Source organism: Artemia sp. Qi Xiang Cuo, unplaced genomic scaffold (assembly GCF_049724085.1).
Source record: "Artemia sp. Qi Xiang Cuo unplaced genomic scaffold, ASM4972408v1 HiC_scaffold_3232, whole genome shotgun sequence".
Lineage (NCBI taxonomy): Eukaryota > Metazoa > Arthropoda > Branchiopoda > Anostraca > Artemiidae > Artemia > Artemia sp. Qi Xiang Cuo.
Window position 1 is genome coordinate 1 of NW_028300625.1, and position 15,008 is coordinate 15,008.

General features: G+C 33.9%; 1 protein-coding gene across 1 annotated transcript; it reads left to right on the forward strand.

Annotated features, from left to right (window-relative positions):
* Positions 1-2,487: 2,487 nt before the first annotated feature.
* LOC148938473 (uncharacterized) lies at positions 2,488-13,848 on the forward strand (the record flags this gene model as incomplete). Its single annotated transcript, XM_089107768.1, has 3 exons — positions 2,488-4,127; positions 8,575-8,698; positions 13,499-13,848. Coding segments are annotated over 2 exons (1,764 nt in total), but the record flags the coding sequence as incomplete, so codon positions are not given.
* Between the last annotated feature and the right edge of the window lie 1,160 nt (positions 13,849-15,008).

The following is a 15,008-nucleotide window of genomic DNA, read 5'->3' on the forward strand; positions in this document are numbered from 1 at the left end:
ATTGAGCCTTCAGGTAAATACATAGTTAGTTCTAAGGATGGGGTGGGGGCGGAGTTAGAAGTTATATATAATTCATCTCGATTTCTGGGGATGTATCTGGTCTACCTTTTTATAAAAGTAGGAAGTAACGTTAAACCCCAACATTATTAGAATTTATTCCATATAGGAGGGGACCTGCCCCTGTTTCTCGATAGCTTCCGTGTCAGTAAATCTTTTCTGATATACGTTTTTTTTAGCAATGCCACAAGGAATCATGTATAATGTAAGGTGTTAAGCCTGATTTTTCCAGTTTTTTTTGTTTGAAGGGGGAGGGGGGTGGGTAGGTTTCAGAAGTGGATGCCTGATGCTTCAGATTAGTCTTCCTAAAATTGGCGGTAGAAAAAAAAATCTTCTGAAAAATTATTAAAATCTTGATTTTATTCAGAGTCTTATTTGTTGTGCAAAGAAGGAAAGTTAGCTCAGAAATTAGTTTTCTCGTATTTTCTCAATGCATTTACCTTAGGTCTCCTTTGGCAAAGAAAGACGTAAAAGAATGCTAAAAAGAGATCCAGAGAGTTTTTAAAACAATTCGCCATGGTGTTTGCGAGGTAGGACACTAGTCCTACTCTGCTTCAGGTGGTCGCAACCAATGTTTTGGATTATATGCTGCTTTCTCAATCAGTTGTGATAGGCTAATACTAAAAAATAAGTAAAAAGGTAGAAAACCTCTCATGTTTATAAGCTGCCATTCTTACAGCATTGAGTCTTAGCAAATTTCAGAATTCTTACGTTAGCAGTGTTATATGCTATCAAAGGATTAAGACCTTTAGAGAAAAGATAGCAATAACAAACAAAGGAGGTCTTGTCCTTGCAGAAGAGCTGCTTAGGATGGTTGTTAAAATTCGCCCAAGAGTGGCAGATTAACTGTCAAAATGGGGAAATGCATCCTGCCAATCATGCATTCAACATAACACCAAGGGGTCTGCATGGTAAAAGACAAAAAAGAATACAGCTAATCTGCTAGTTAGGCCAACTAAAACGCGTAAACTTGAGACACCTCCGATGAAAAATTCCCTACAATATTAGCCTCTTGCAGGATGAAAGAAGCGCAAATGAGGAAGACAAAAACATTGACTTGAAGACAAAAACAGGGACAAAGCTGACCCTGAATTGAAGGGGAATTTAGCTGCTCCCGTCGACAATGGGATAATAATGTATTCAAAATAACAATGGGCTTCCCAATGCCACCGAAAATGGAAACTGATCGTAAAAGAATTTCCTGAAAATTATTTTACTAATCGTGAGGATTAGTAAAATATGTTCAAATATGCGCCAATCAGAATTCTTCAGAAAAAGAATTACCAAGGTTGAGCAATTTAAGGAAATGTGTTCTACCAAAATAGATAGGCGAGATTAGTGTTCTTAGTGTTCTTAGTATTGGCTGGTTCAGATTTTTCAGTGTTCTTAGGCCATATGTGAACTTAAAAGAGGACTAAACTAATATGCTGACTCAAGGCCGTATCTGGTGGAGGGGGAATGAGAGTTTAAATCCCCTTGAAATTTTTGGTCGGAAACTCCTTGAATTTATTTCTATGGAAACTCCGTTTGGCTCAAATTAGAACTAGCTAAATCTCGTATTAGTAAAATCTCACTGTGGATGGGTCTTAAGCAATGCCTGGTTTTTTCAAAAGACATAAGAATATAATTAAAATTTTTATGTTTAAAAAAAGGATTGTGTTTGAAAATTACAGGAAATTTTAGCATTTCTTAGTAGTATTAAATATAATTGAAGTTATAAAACCGAAGTAACCCATCATAACACAAAGCAGCAAAAGAGAACGCAAAAAAAAGAAAAAATCTGGATGTAACAGAAGTAACTTGAATTGTATAATTTGTTACTACCTGAATTTTTTTGATTCAGTTTTTGTATGTCCGATGTGTTTTATTTAAGGTTATACATATCTTTAATTTGCTTTTTTTTTTTTTTTTTAGCAAACTTCTTGTTTTGTTGCACTATTTTGGTTTCGTGCTCTTTCTGCTTCTTTGTTTTTATCAGCGAAGAAGACAGCTTGTTTTATGAAACCCCAGACACTGATTCTCTCATTTTCGCCCTTTTCACAGATCTAGCGCATTTGCTTTCTTTTGGCTTTTTTTTATTTTATTTTTTTGTTGTCTTTGAGAATTTGCTTCTTCTTGAGTAGTTGATTGTTATGATATTATTATGACGGATAATTCTTGTAGGTTTCAAATGATTTTTAAATACTACAATAACATAAAAATAGTTGGTGGTAGATTCCATTGCATTCCATGCTTTTTTTTCGTGCACACCGTCACTAAAGGTAACTAAAAAACGTTGGAATATAATTTAAAATGCTTATTTTTTCTATTTTTATTTTATTTTTAACGTTATTTAAAGTTAACGTTAAAACGTTTTAAAGTTAAAAGGCTGCCTTGTAAAAATATGTTAAGTAACTGTATAGTAGCGCTGATTTTTGTTTCTTATTTCAGAGTTACAAAGGGATCGATTATGAACCAGCTCCCTGTGTAAAGACAAAGAAGGTGAAACCAAAGGGAAAACTGCTATCTGAAGCTAGTGGGGTTTCCGATCATAACCTCAAATTAGAATCAACTCCCCTGAGATACATACGTTCTTCTTCAAAATTGAAAACTCCGCCAGCCCTAGTAACAAAAAATTTAAGCCAACAAGATTTTGACTTGAATACTTTGAACGTTGCCAAAAGAAATATTTTGACGTCTTTTTCTGTGTCAAAAAATTCTGCATTTGCCACCGTCAAAATGGAACCGATGCAATTTCTAGCCTGTCCAAATTGCTCACAAAAATTTCTTGAAAATATCGAATTTCACACGCATTTCGAAAATTGTGCTGCTTCCAGTCGTGAAGCTCATACTTTAGAAATAACTGTTTCTCGTGGACACAGTACAGACTTCCGATCCACTCAAACCCAGACATTAGATTACATCGATCTCGACACTGCTTTGACATTAGCTGACGCCAATCATGTTGAAGTTTGGGATAAAGACAAGCAAATTATGCAAGAGACATCTTCTGCAAAAGACACAACTAAAAGACAACGGCCACACCAATTTAAGATGTTCCATGCGTCCACATCGAAGTCGATCTTGGGTCTGTCCATAGAGAAGAGACTTGATCTTGGAAACAAACTTCAACTATTAATTGACAATCGCAGAAAAGATGATGACGAATTTGACTCTGAGGTGCTGGCAGTTCTTCAGTCTCTGCCTGAAAAATCGTTGTATCTTGCTCTCTGCTGCCCTATCTGCCTAAGAAGGTACAAGTACAAGCTGAAATTCAGACGACATTTAATCCAAGGTTTAATAAATGGTTGTGTCCAACCGAAGACAGCCTCAGAAAAAGATTTCCCAGAAAATATTTTGTCACTGTTTCAAGGTGAGGAGTTTTGTACTTCATTGAAAGTGAAGAAACTGTCAAATAAATTAGCTCACATTATCCACAACATGATACAAAACGCCGAATCTGACTGCTCTGTAACATGGGCCTTAAAAAATATTGGTTCTCTCCCATCTGTTGAAGATATAGAAACTCTAATCCAGCAATCTGACAATACTGAAATACAGAGTTTCTTCAATCAGTCGAAACTTCAGACATTTTTTCTTGATTTAATCTTGGAAAGGAGCAAAATATTCCAGACTAGAAAAAATAGAAAGACTATTCGTGACACCCTTCCAGCACGACCTAAAAGTGCCCCAATAAGTTCGTCCCGGAAGAGAAAGAAATCTGATAATATGCCCGATTTACCCAACCTTTCTAGAGAGGCACGTATTGATGATTTACTTGAGAAAGAATTAGGAGCCATAATTTTGCAACAAAAATACCTCAGTGAGCCGCCAATGCACTCCTATAGTCCTGATCTGTATCCTGGTTTGCAACTGGAGCCAAGGCCATTTTCCGAGCCATGTTTGTACGAACAGAATGATGATCTTGTTATTGCAATGCTTGAGCCAATAAAAGTTGAGCCAAATGAGACTGTCGGGGATTCTGGGTATTTTTCTGGCAATAATTCAATTGGGAGTTTTGTGGATGCTGATCCTTCTTCTTTTGTACCGATTGACTATCCAATGCCCAAGATATTGCCCTTTCAACCAATGTAAGTAGCTTACCCTACTTCTCTGCTGTCTCTTTCTCCCTTCCTTCTCTCCTCTCTTCCTCTTTTTTTCTACCTTTGCCTGCCCGTCTTTCTGCCCTTCTCTCTTTTTCCGTTTCTTTCTCTATCTTTCTCCTTCTTCCCACTCTCTGTCTTTTTTCTCTTTTCATCTGTGTTTTAGTCTTTTTGTTCTAACCCCGTAATTTAGCTTTTGGGTGTTAATTCCCTGTACTTTGCTTATTTCATAACTAATATATCTGCTGTTGGAGGCAGTGGGCCTGTTTGGATTGAGCTTCCACTCAGTTTTTCGAGTTTGCCATTAACAATATATATATATATATATATATATATATATATATATATATATATATATATATATATATATATATATATATATATATATATATATATATATATATATATATATATATATATATATATATATATATATATATATATATATATATATATATATATATATATATATATATATATATATATATATATATATATATATATATATATATATATATATATATATATATATATATATATATATATATATATATATATATATATATATATATATATATATATATATATATATATATATATATATATATATATATATATATATATATATATATATATATATATATATATATATATATATATATATATATATATATATATATATATATATATATATATATATATATATATATATGCATATATATATATATATACTATATACTCATCTCTCTCTCTCTACTCTCTCATCTCTCTCTACTACTACTCTCTCTCTGCTACTCTAAACGGTCTCTCTCTCTCGTCTCTACTCTCATTTTTGCTTGATTTTGGAAAATTAGCTTCAACTTTGCCCCTCCCCCAGTATTTTGATGAAGCTACGCCACTGCTCTCCTCGCAATCAGTCTCTCTCCATGCATCCTTCCCACTATCTCTATGTCTGTCCTTCCCTCTCTTTCTCTATATCTCTCTTTCTCTCTCCCCCTCTCTGTTTTTCTATTTCTCTCTTTCCTTCCGTATTTTAGACTTTTTTTCTTCAACCCCGTAATTTAGCTTTTCAAATGTTAATTCCCTGTACATTACTTATTTCATGACTCTTTTGTCTGCTGTCGGAGGCAGTGGGCCTTTGTGGCCCGAGCCTCCACTCAGATTTTTGCGTTTGTAAGTAAAATTAATATGCAAACTTTTACTCCACAAAGTAACAAAGTACAAAGTAACATATTAACGCATATTAATTACAAAGTAACAAAGTACAAAGTAAAATTAATATGCAAATTTTGTTTTAATTATTCATGTACGGTGAGCCAAAATCAAAACCTGCATTAATTCAAACACGTTCTGAAATTAAATAAAAAAAAAGTTTTTTTAACTGAAAGTAAGGAGCAACATTAAAAATTAAAACGAACAGAAATTATTCCGTATATGAAAGGGGTTCTCCCCTCCTCAACTCCTTGGTCTTTATGCTAAAGTTTGACTCTGTCTAAAAACTTTATTTTTTTAAACAATAAAAAACTTAGCGTAAAGAGCGAGGCGTGGACGAGGGGACCACCTTTTTCAAATACGGAATAATTTCTGTTCGTTTTAAGCTTTATTGTCGCTCCTTACTTCAGTTTAAAAAAAAAAACATCTTGTTTTTTTTATTTAATAGTGAAAAGAGGCAAGCGGAAACTCTTCTGTTTCACAAACAAGACTAACCGAACTAACACCAAACTTATCTGCAGCTGATCATCGAATAATACAGCAATCAGTAGGGCGATACCCATCATGTACAGTCGGGCTATTGAACAAATTTAGGCTAGTGGTAATATTTAAAAATTAAGTAACAAAAGCGACATTTTTAAATCAGAAGTAAATAAGGATTTTATTGATGTCAGTAGTTAACTGAAGAAAAAAATATAACAGAATAGGATGGCCAAATTGGTCTTTTAATAAGATGTTTTTGTAGGTAAGTCAAATAACAAAGTACAAAGTAACATATGTACGCATATTAATTTTACTCCACTCAGATAATAATAATCTGCGGTATTAGGTTAACCAATAATTTAATCAATTGGTATATTATTGGTGCATATATTTTTACCAAATGATTAATTTAGATTAACCGATATAAGTAACATATCTTGTCTCTCTTTTTTTAATCCCTATCTCTTCATTCCTCCTTCCCTCTGTCCCGTGTCTGTCCCCCTCTCTCTTGTTTTGTCTCCCTCTACCTATTTTTCTCTCTTCCTCTCCCTATGTTTCTCTCTCACTCCGGTTTTTACTCTTTTTGTTTCAATCCCATAATATAGCTTTTTGGGTGTTAATTAAATAAACAAAAAGTTTTTCAACTGAAAGTGAGGAGCAACATTAAAACTTAAAACTAACAGAAATTATTACTTATATAAGGGGGTTGCTCCTCCTCAACACATTGCTCCTTACGCTAAAGTTTGAATTGTGTCCCAATTGTTTGAGAACGACTCCTGAAACACATGGTTCGTTTAATTAGAACAATAAGAAGCTTCTTTAAAGTAATAATAAACTTAAAGAGCGAGGTGTTGAGGAGGAGCAACCCCTCTCATATACGTAATAATTTCGGTTCGTTTTAAGTTTTAATGTTTCTCCTTACTTTCAGTTGAAAAATCTTTTTTTAATTTTATTTCTGATTGTTTTTTAAATAATTCCTGGAAATCTGGCTTCACCTTCACGAAAAAATCCTTCCTTAAACCTCTACGCGTAAAATTGAGTCGGCAAAGTGAAAGGAAAACATAAGAAGAATTTTGAATCGGTATTCTGGCAAATTCCCAAATTTTTCCTGAAAAATCTACTCCTGAAACTTCCTTCCCATAGAAAATTTTCCCGGTGGAAAATTCCCCCCCCCCCAGCAGAAAATTCGTCTTCCCTCCACCCGAAAAATGTATCCATACTTCCCAATAACAAATATTATACGTAAACAATAGACAAATTTGTAACTTAAAGACCTTTCCCCAGGGCTTGTTGGGGTTATGATATCTCTAATGGTATAGTTTTTCGGCTTTTCAATTATGCTGAACAAAATGGCAATCTCATAACCGTGATCAGACGATTTTGAGAAAAAAGTGGGCGTGGGAGGGGGCCTAGTTGCCCTCCAATATTTTTGGTCACTTAAAAAGGGCACTAGAACTTCTTATATCCTTTCAAATTAGCCCCCCCCCCCCAAAAAAAAAAATTCTAGGATCACTGGGGCAATAAGATCACCCCTGAAAAAACAAAAACAAAAAACAAATAGGCTAACACGCATCCATGATCTTTCTTGTGGCAAAAAACACAAAGTTCCACATTTTTGCAGATAGGAGCTTGAAACCTCTAATTTATGGTCCTCTGATATGCTGAATCTGACGGTGTGATTTCAATAAGATTATGTTACTTTTAGGGGATGTTTCCCCCTTTTTTCAAAAATAAGACAAATTTCTAAGGCTCATAGCCTTTGATGGCTCCGAACTTATATGTTTGAAATCAGCATAAAAAGTTGATTCTTTTGATATATCTATTGGTATCAAAATTCCGTTATTTACAGTTTCGGTTACTGTTGAGCCGGGTCGCTCCTTACTTACAGTTCGTTACCACGAAATGTTTGATTCCCGGTACATTACTTATTTTATAACTATTTTATTTCTACTTGGAGGCAGTTGGCCTCTGTGACCTGAACCTCCACTTTTTTTTTCTTTTTTTTTAAATTAAATGTTATATTAAATTTAAACGCTAATTTGTTGTAATTCATATTAAAATCTGTAATTAATCCAAGTACAATATTTTGAAGTGTTTTATTTGCCATTAATGCTTGTCTTCAGGTCATTTCGAACGTTGTCAGCATCCTACCTCAGGGTATAGAGTCAAATACTATTTGCAAACCATTAATTTTTTTTTAATTTCAAATTAAATAAAAATTAAATTACTAAAATAGAAAAAAATAATCGCTTTACAGTAGAATTTCGAGGTTCGTTCATTTGGTGAACTTAAAATGAAGGGTACATTGAAATTTATTTTATTGATGTTCTAAAAGCATATGGGTAGTTTTGTTTTTCCTACCCGCGAATACGTTGAACTGGATTTCAGTTTGCTCTTTTTTCTCTTCAACTGCGAAACGCTGGTTTTTGCTGATTTGAACAATTTCTATATTTCCGTGTATTTGATTCGTTGATTATTTTTTTTTTTTGAAAATAACTAGCATAGATGGGCTGAGTTCCTGGTTTAGAGTGAAAAAAAAAAAAAAATGCGATTCCGGTAGGTTGTAGGAAACGAAATATCAATGACAAACACTTTTCTTTCTTTCCAAGAATTTATCTATAATATAATTTTTATCTATATATCTATAATTTATCTATAATGTACCTATTTATCTACGTACACTTCAACGCGAGCACATTGATCATTCCTTTCTCTCATACCCATAAACCTTCTCTCCTAGCATTCCAACTGAAGAAGATGAATCCCTGCAAAGACCGTATGATAGTCCACCGGTCCTAGAATGTCCTGGGGAACTTATAGATGCTCATTATGGTTCATGGTCTACTGATAGTCTTTTTAATTAGGTAAGATTTAACCCTTTCCTGGCGGATGTACCCATGGGTTTTTCAGTAATTTTTTTCTTTCTATCATTCCACTAATATCGGCCCTCCAGATTCTCTTTCGGTTCCGAAATTGGTGCAGCAGTCAGCTAATTTTAGGATTCAGGGCATCTATAGTCCAGATAGGAAGTTGTTAATTCCAGCTCCCTGAAAAAATAACAATGAATAAAATAGACAATGTATGAATATGAGGTAGAGTAACCTGTGGGTAATTTTTACCAAAAATAAAATGTTTGACACTCATGACTTTACATTTGGTTTCTTTTTTTTAGGGGGGGGGGTGAAATACTAAAATTTAAAAGGATTTTTTCTGCTAACCAGAAAAATTTCAGATTTTCTAAGGATTTTAGTGTTTTAAGCATAAAGGGCAAAAATTCAATTTTCTGAAGATTAAAAATGAAATCCTGGGGTGCTCAAGTTTTCAGTTGTATAATTTATCTCCATATGTACAAAAAAATAAAAGTTATTTTTCTACCTCCAATCCAAAATAATTTAATTTTCTTCTGACTAAAACTGAAAGTGTCGACTATAACAAAAAAACTAGCCATTACACCAGAATTGTCACACGGAAATTTCAGATTTTCTGAGGATTTTAGTTTTTTATGCATAAAGGGCGAAAATTCAATTTTCTAAAGATTGAAAATGAAATCCTGGGGTGCTCAAGTTTTCAATTGTACAATTTATCTCCAAATGTACAAAAAAGTAAAAGTTATTTTTCTACCTCCAATCCAAAATAATTTAATTTTCTTCTGACTAAAACTGAAAGTGTGGAGTGGTCATAACAAAAAAACTAGCCATTACACCAGAAATTGTCACACGGAAATTTCAAATTTTATGAGGATTTTAGTTTTTTAAGCATAAAGGGCAAAATTTCAATTTTCTGAACATTGAAAATGAAATCCTGGGGGTGCTCAAGTTTTCAATTGTTCATACTTGCAAGATTTTTAAGAATGGGGTTTGAAAACTGATTACAAGATCAGCTCAAAAATAAATTTGAAATATTAAAAAGAATTTGTTGTTAACCTCCAAATGTACAAAAAAGTAAAAGTTATTTTTCTACCCCCAATCCAAAATAATTTAATTTTCTTCTGACTAAAACTGAAAGTGTGGGGTGGTTATAACAAAAAAACTAGCCATTACACCAGAGTTGTCACCACAGTCAGTTCCTATAGTGCTACAATGCCCTAATTTGTATGCCACAAAGCGATTTTCTGTGCTTCAGTAAAAAAATTGACCGTAATAGTGCTAAAATAGCATTTCCATGCTACAGGTGGCAACCCTGTATTACACTTTTTGCAGATATGGGAACTTATCGAATGAAGTAGAAATTCAAAATCCATTGTAAGTGTCACTCTTAGCTATATTTAATTTGTCAATGATTTGATAATCATGACCCTTTACATCAGCCTTTCCTCATGAATACGGTAGTTATTTTTTCTTATATTTCTAAGAGTTACAGATATTGCAAGATAGATTGATATATAGCTTACACATACTATATCAATTTATAGAAATATCTTATTTTAATCCTCTAAAATGCAGAGATACCTTACGATAAATCGATATACATTATATATATAATATATCGGTAAGTCAAAACATTTAGAAAGATCTTTCTAAAACATGGAGGTACTGGAAGATAAATCTTTATGTAGCTTATATATAATGTATCTATATATCGATATATTTTATCTTAATCTTTCAAAAAGTAGAGATACCGCAAGCTAGATTGATATACATCTTAGCTATAACATAGTGACATGCTAATATATTTTTTTTTATCTTTTTAAATGGCGGAAATATCGCTAAGTAAACCAATATATAGCTTCAGGGACCTCAATAAATTATTCTTTAAGTTTTTTTTTTCATCAATCTAGATCAGTTTTTACCTAGGCTGAGGTCTTTAAAGGCCACGGTAATGATTGGATAATCCTCCTTTAGTCCTTTCCGCAGGTCATCCTATGTGGAGGAGGAAACATGCCTAGGAAAAACTAGGTCTAGACATGAACGAAATAATATCAGTGATAGCAAAGCAGCAACTGCCCCAAAGAGTTTGGACCAGTCATTAAAAGCTTTTAGCGAGAGTGCTACTAAACGTTTCTACAAAAAAAAGCTTCCAAATGTATTCCAAGCTTCATTTCCCCAGCTAGCTAGCTCAATAAATGTGACTCTTGAATTCCCAATTACCCTTCTTGTTACTACAAGCATATATTCCCTTAAAATAATTTAGATGTACCATTGTCTTTAGGACAGGGATGAAATACCGGCTTTGATATTCCAAAAACGGTATGTCACACGACACGCAATTTACTGGAGGGAATAAAGACTGAAAATGTGAGTTTTTTTTTAAATTGAACTTAAAACTTGATTAAATCAACACAGTAAACAAAACAACGGGTAGGCGAAGAGGTAGAACTTGATGTGTCTTCTTTAAACCAAGAAAGAAACGAAAAACGAAAATTTTTTGTGCATGCTGAACAGTGGTCTGCGTAGCTTAGATGTCGATCTCCTGATTCTCTGAACTCAACCGGGGACTAGAATGTGCAGCTGGAGGTAAATCAACCGACACTTCACGTTTTCCCTCTGTATTTCTCCAGGTACCCATTTGGAGCTGGGTCGACTCAGGCTGAGCTTACAGGGTTCCAACGCTAACCCCCCTCCAAACCAAATAATCAGCAACACCAGGACTCGAACCTTACAGGTATAGGATTTAAAATCTGGGGTGTCAACGACTTGCCTAGGACGGTTCAACAAAAAAACAAACAAAAAAAGAATAAAAATATAAATTTCTCAAAAAGAAAAGAAGAAGAGGGAAAAAAATGTAAGCTGAAAGAACCATCTTCTTTAAATTCTTTCTAAGCGAGAGGGGCGATTGTGAGTCACTTACTGATGGTGATTCACTAATTCAAATAACTTGTATTTATTCGCAATCAGGAAATTGCTACCTTATATTTATCTCGGTCTTTCATTCTTAAAAAAATGGGAAAACAAACTTGTTCATAGCTCTAGGTAAATGACATTGTTGACTTTTAATCAACAATTTTAGTCCTTAAATTTTTTTTTTCTCTAAGGTATTAATCAATTTTTTTCTAAATCAAGAGCTTACATTCGGAGGAACATTTTCCAGGGACAGTGTTAAGCCTTTTTCGTCCCTCCTCCAATTGATTGTTCTGTCATCTGCAAACGATATTTGTAATTCATATGTTGAAGGCATGCAATTTGAACATCATTTATACAAATGAATAGGAGCCATGCACAGAACGTTTTTAATAAACTCTTACACAAGGAAATTTTTCTTTAGCATCCAGTATGCAAAAAAAAAAAAAAAAAAATCGGAGGAAAAAAAAGCCATTTTCTAGCTATATCTGTTAGTGAGAAAAGTAGGCAAAACACAATTTGAAAAAAAGGATTTTGGACCGTTGATATAACTTCTTTTGTTTGAGTGGATGGGCTTAAAATATAGTTTTCAGAAAAAAAAAATTAAAATTAAACATTGCCTCCCGAATCACCACATCCAAGATTCCAAAGTATCTAAATGGGTTTTGGAGATGTTTGTATATTTCAAAACCTTATAATAGCTGGTTCTTAAGTTGATAAGGTACCTAAAACGATCACCCTATCTCGTCCATTATTATTTTTTTTTAGTTTTTGTGGCCAATTTACTTTGTGGCCAATATTTCAAAACGTTATAATGGCTGGTAAAACGCTATAATAGTTGACACGGTACCTTAAAGGATCACCCTATCTCGTCCATTATTTTTTTTCAGTTTTTGCGGCCAATTTACTTTGAATTGATTGGATGATCTTGCCAGAATTTATAGAGCTTACATAAGGGAGTTAAATAATTGACAGACAAATAAAAGCCGAAACTTACTTTCCTGAAAATCTTAGAAAAACCATTTAAATTTTAGCCCAGTCCTGGTTTCTTCCTGGTCCTGGAATTCTGTCCTGGTTTGAGTCCTGGTGTCACTGGTTATTTGGTTTGGAACGGGGTCAATGGTGTGACCCTGTAACTCAGCCAGAATCGACCCAGCTCTAAATGAGTGCCTGGAGAAATTTGGGGGGGAAACAAGGGAAGCGGATGATTTGCCCCCAACCATGCATAGCACTCCCGGCTGAAGGCATTGAATCAGGAGATCGGTAGCTCCGCAACGCAGACCTTTGGTCAGCATTCGAAAATGTTTTTTTTTTTTTAGTTCTGTCCCGGAGGTAGAGATATTCAATTTTAATGCATACCATTAGAAAGTGTAATTTGTTTTCAATGAAATGGAACAGAATTTTATTTTTAAAGTTGTGGAAAGGACAATCCCTAGAAATATCATCCAGAAAATCGCTAAAAATAAGCTAAAAGGAAACGGCTTTTGAGTGTTTTGGCCGCTTTGAGGGTTTCCTGTGGTGTCACCTGCTTTGTTTTAAATTTCTCCGACAGAAGAGACGTAAAATTTCACTGTCTTTTCAATCAAATTTCACAGCCAAACCAAGATTTCTTGATATCTCTCGATGATAACTAGTCCCCTTAAAGAATTCATTAGTGAGTCCTTTGTCTTTGTGACGGTCAGCCAACATTGAGGCTGGCGATATGATTTTAAAGTACTGTATCGCCTTAAATAAGGTTGACTGGCAGTTGGATCGTCTATAACATTTAAAGTGTACCATATTTTGAATTCGTCAACGATTAATATTAATTAATCTCCTTTTTCAGGTATCTCCTTTATGATGTATCTCCTATTTCAGTATCTCTTTTTTTATGTATCTCTTTTTCAGGTATCTCCTTTATAATCTCCTTTATGATGATGAAATGCAGTGACAATAGATCAGTTGTGTTTAGATTCCTTTAGCAATGGCGATTTCAGGGACAACGTTCCAAGGATAAAAGGAAATTCTTCTTGAGGGATCATAGAAAAGGACTGCTTCAGTATTTGCAACAAATTTAAGCCATGATACACCCCCCGTCCAATTCTCTAGGTTTTGTAGTGATACTTGTGTGGTTCTATTATGTGTGAGAGTTTCTGCCATGTCTTCAGACAGTCTTTCATTTTTACAAAAGGCTGTTGGTGATGCTAGTTAAGTTCAAATAAGTTGTATGTTTTTTTTCATTAAAGTTTGTTTTGTTTAGCTTATCTGGTGGTTTAATGGCTTTTACATAAAAAAAAAACATTGAATTGAACACTTGCCCTCATGAGTAAAATGAGTATACATTAAACTCATTTTTTGTTTATATTTACTCAAAAGACCCTCTGGCGGTGTCGTTCAATATTTTTAAACTCAATTAGTAAGATTACTTGTCAGTAATTTCTTTTCGGTTTCAATCCGGTGAAAAATGTTCCCCTTTCCGATAGTCCCTTTCTAATCAATCATGGAAATTCCAACAATTGTTTCAACGAAAAAGTAGAGGCGTTTACAGTAAAATTTAAAAACCATTAATATCTATCAATCATTTGAAACTACAAACCAACTGCTACATCACAGGTCCACACAAGGACACATCCAAGATTTTGTCTGGGGGAGGAGGGGTTAAAAAAAAAACTAAAAAAAAAATTAAAAAAACGCTTCAAAATTTATTTAAAGATTTTTGTTACGTTTTTACGAGTCGGAGAAAAATTACGGGGGGGGGGATGTGAAAACCCTCTAGCTCCCTCTGTTTACGTTGTTGGTTGCACACAAGAGGTGCCTGATAGAGCGGAAGTACCGAATAGAAGATAAGAAAAATACAAAATTCAAGGGGAAATGTATAAGAATTCTAAGTAGATTTGTACAGGTTTCTATATAACATAAAAAAGTACCGTCGTAAGACTCTGCACTTTTGAGGGAAATTCAATAAAAACCTAACAAAAAATAATGTGGCCGAATGTGTATTGGCACTGTAGGCATCTTATATGTGACAGTTGCAGGCAAACGTTTAAGAAGTCATCATTTCTATCAATTATTTGTCGCCTCAGTTAGGTAGCTTCTGATTTATCCCAATAAACCTAATTATCCTAATGATATATACTATTTTTTTCTCCAAATTATTGGCCGGGGGCAACAGCCCCCCCCTAAATAAAAACACTCAAAGAGGAAACCCCCTCGGGAAGGACAGTCAAATAGTAGCCTTATTTAAAAAAGGATTTTTCTATCTCTTTAGACTCCTGCTTAATTCCAAGATAACAAGTGATGTCATTTCTAATTCCTGACACTAAAGATCAAAAAAGCCATATTTAAAAATAGAATATTAATTTATCTCTGTCAAGTAAGATCTGAGAAGCCATATTTAAAAATAGAATTTCTATCTCTT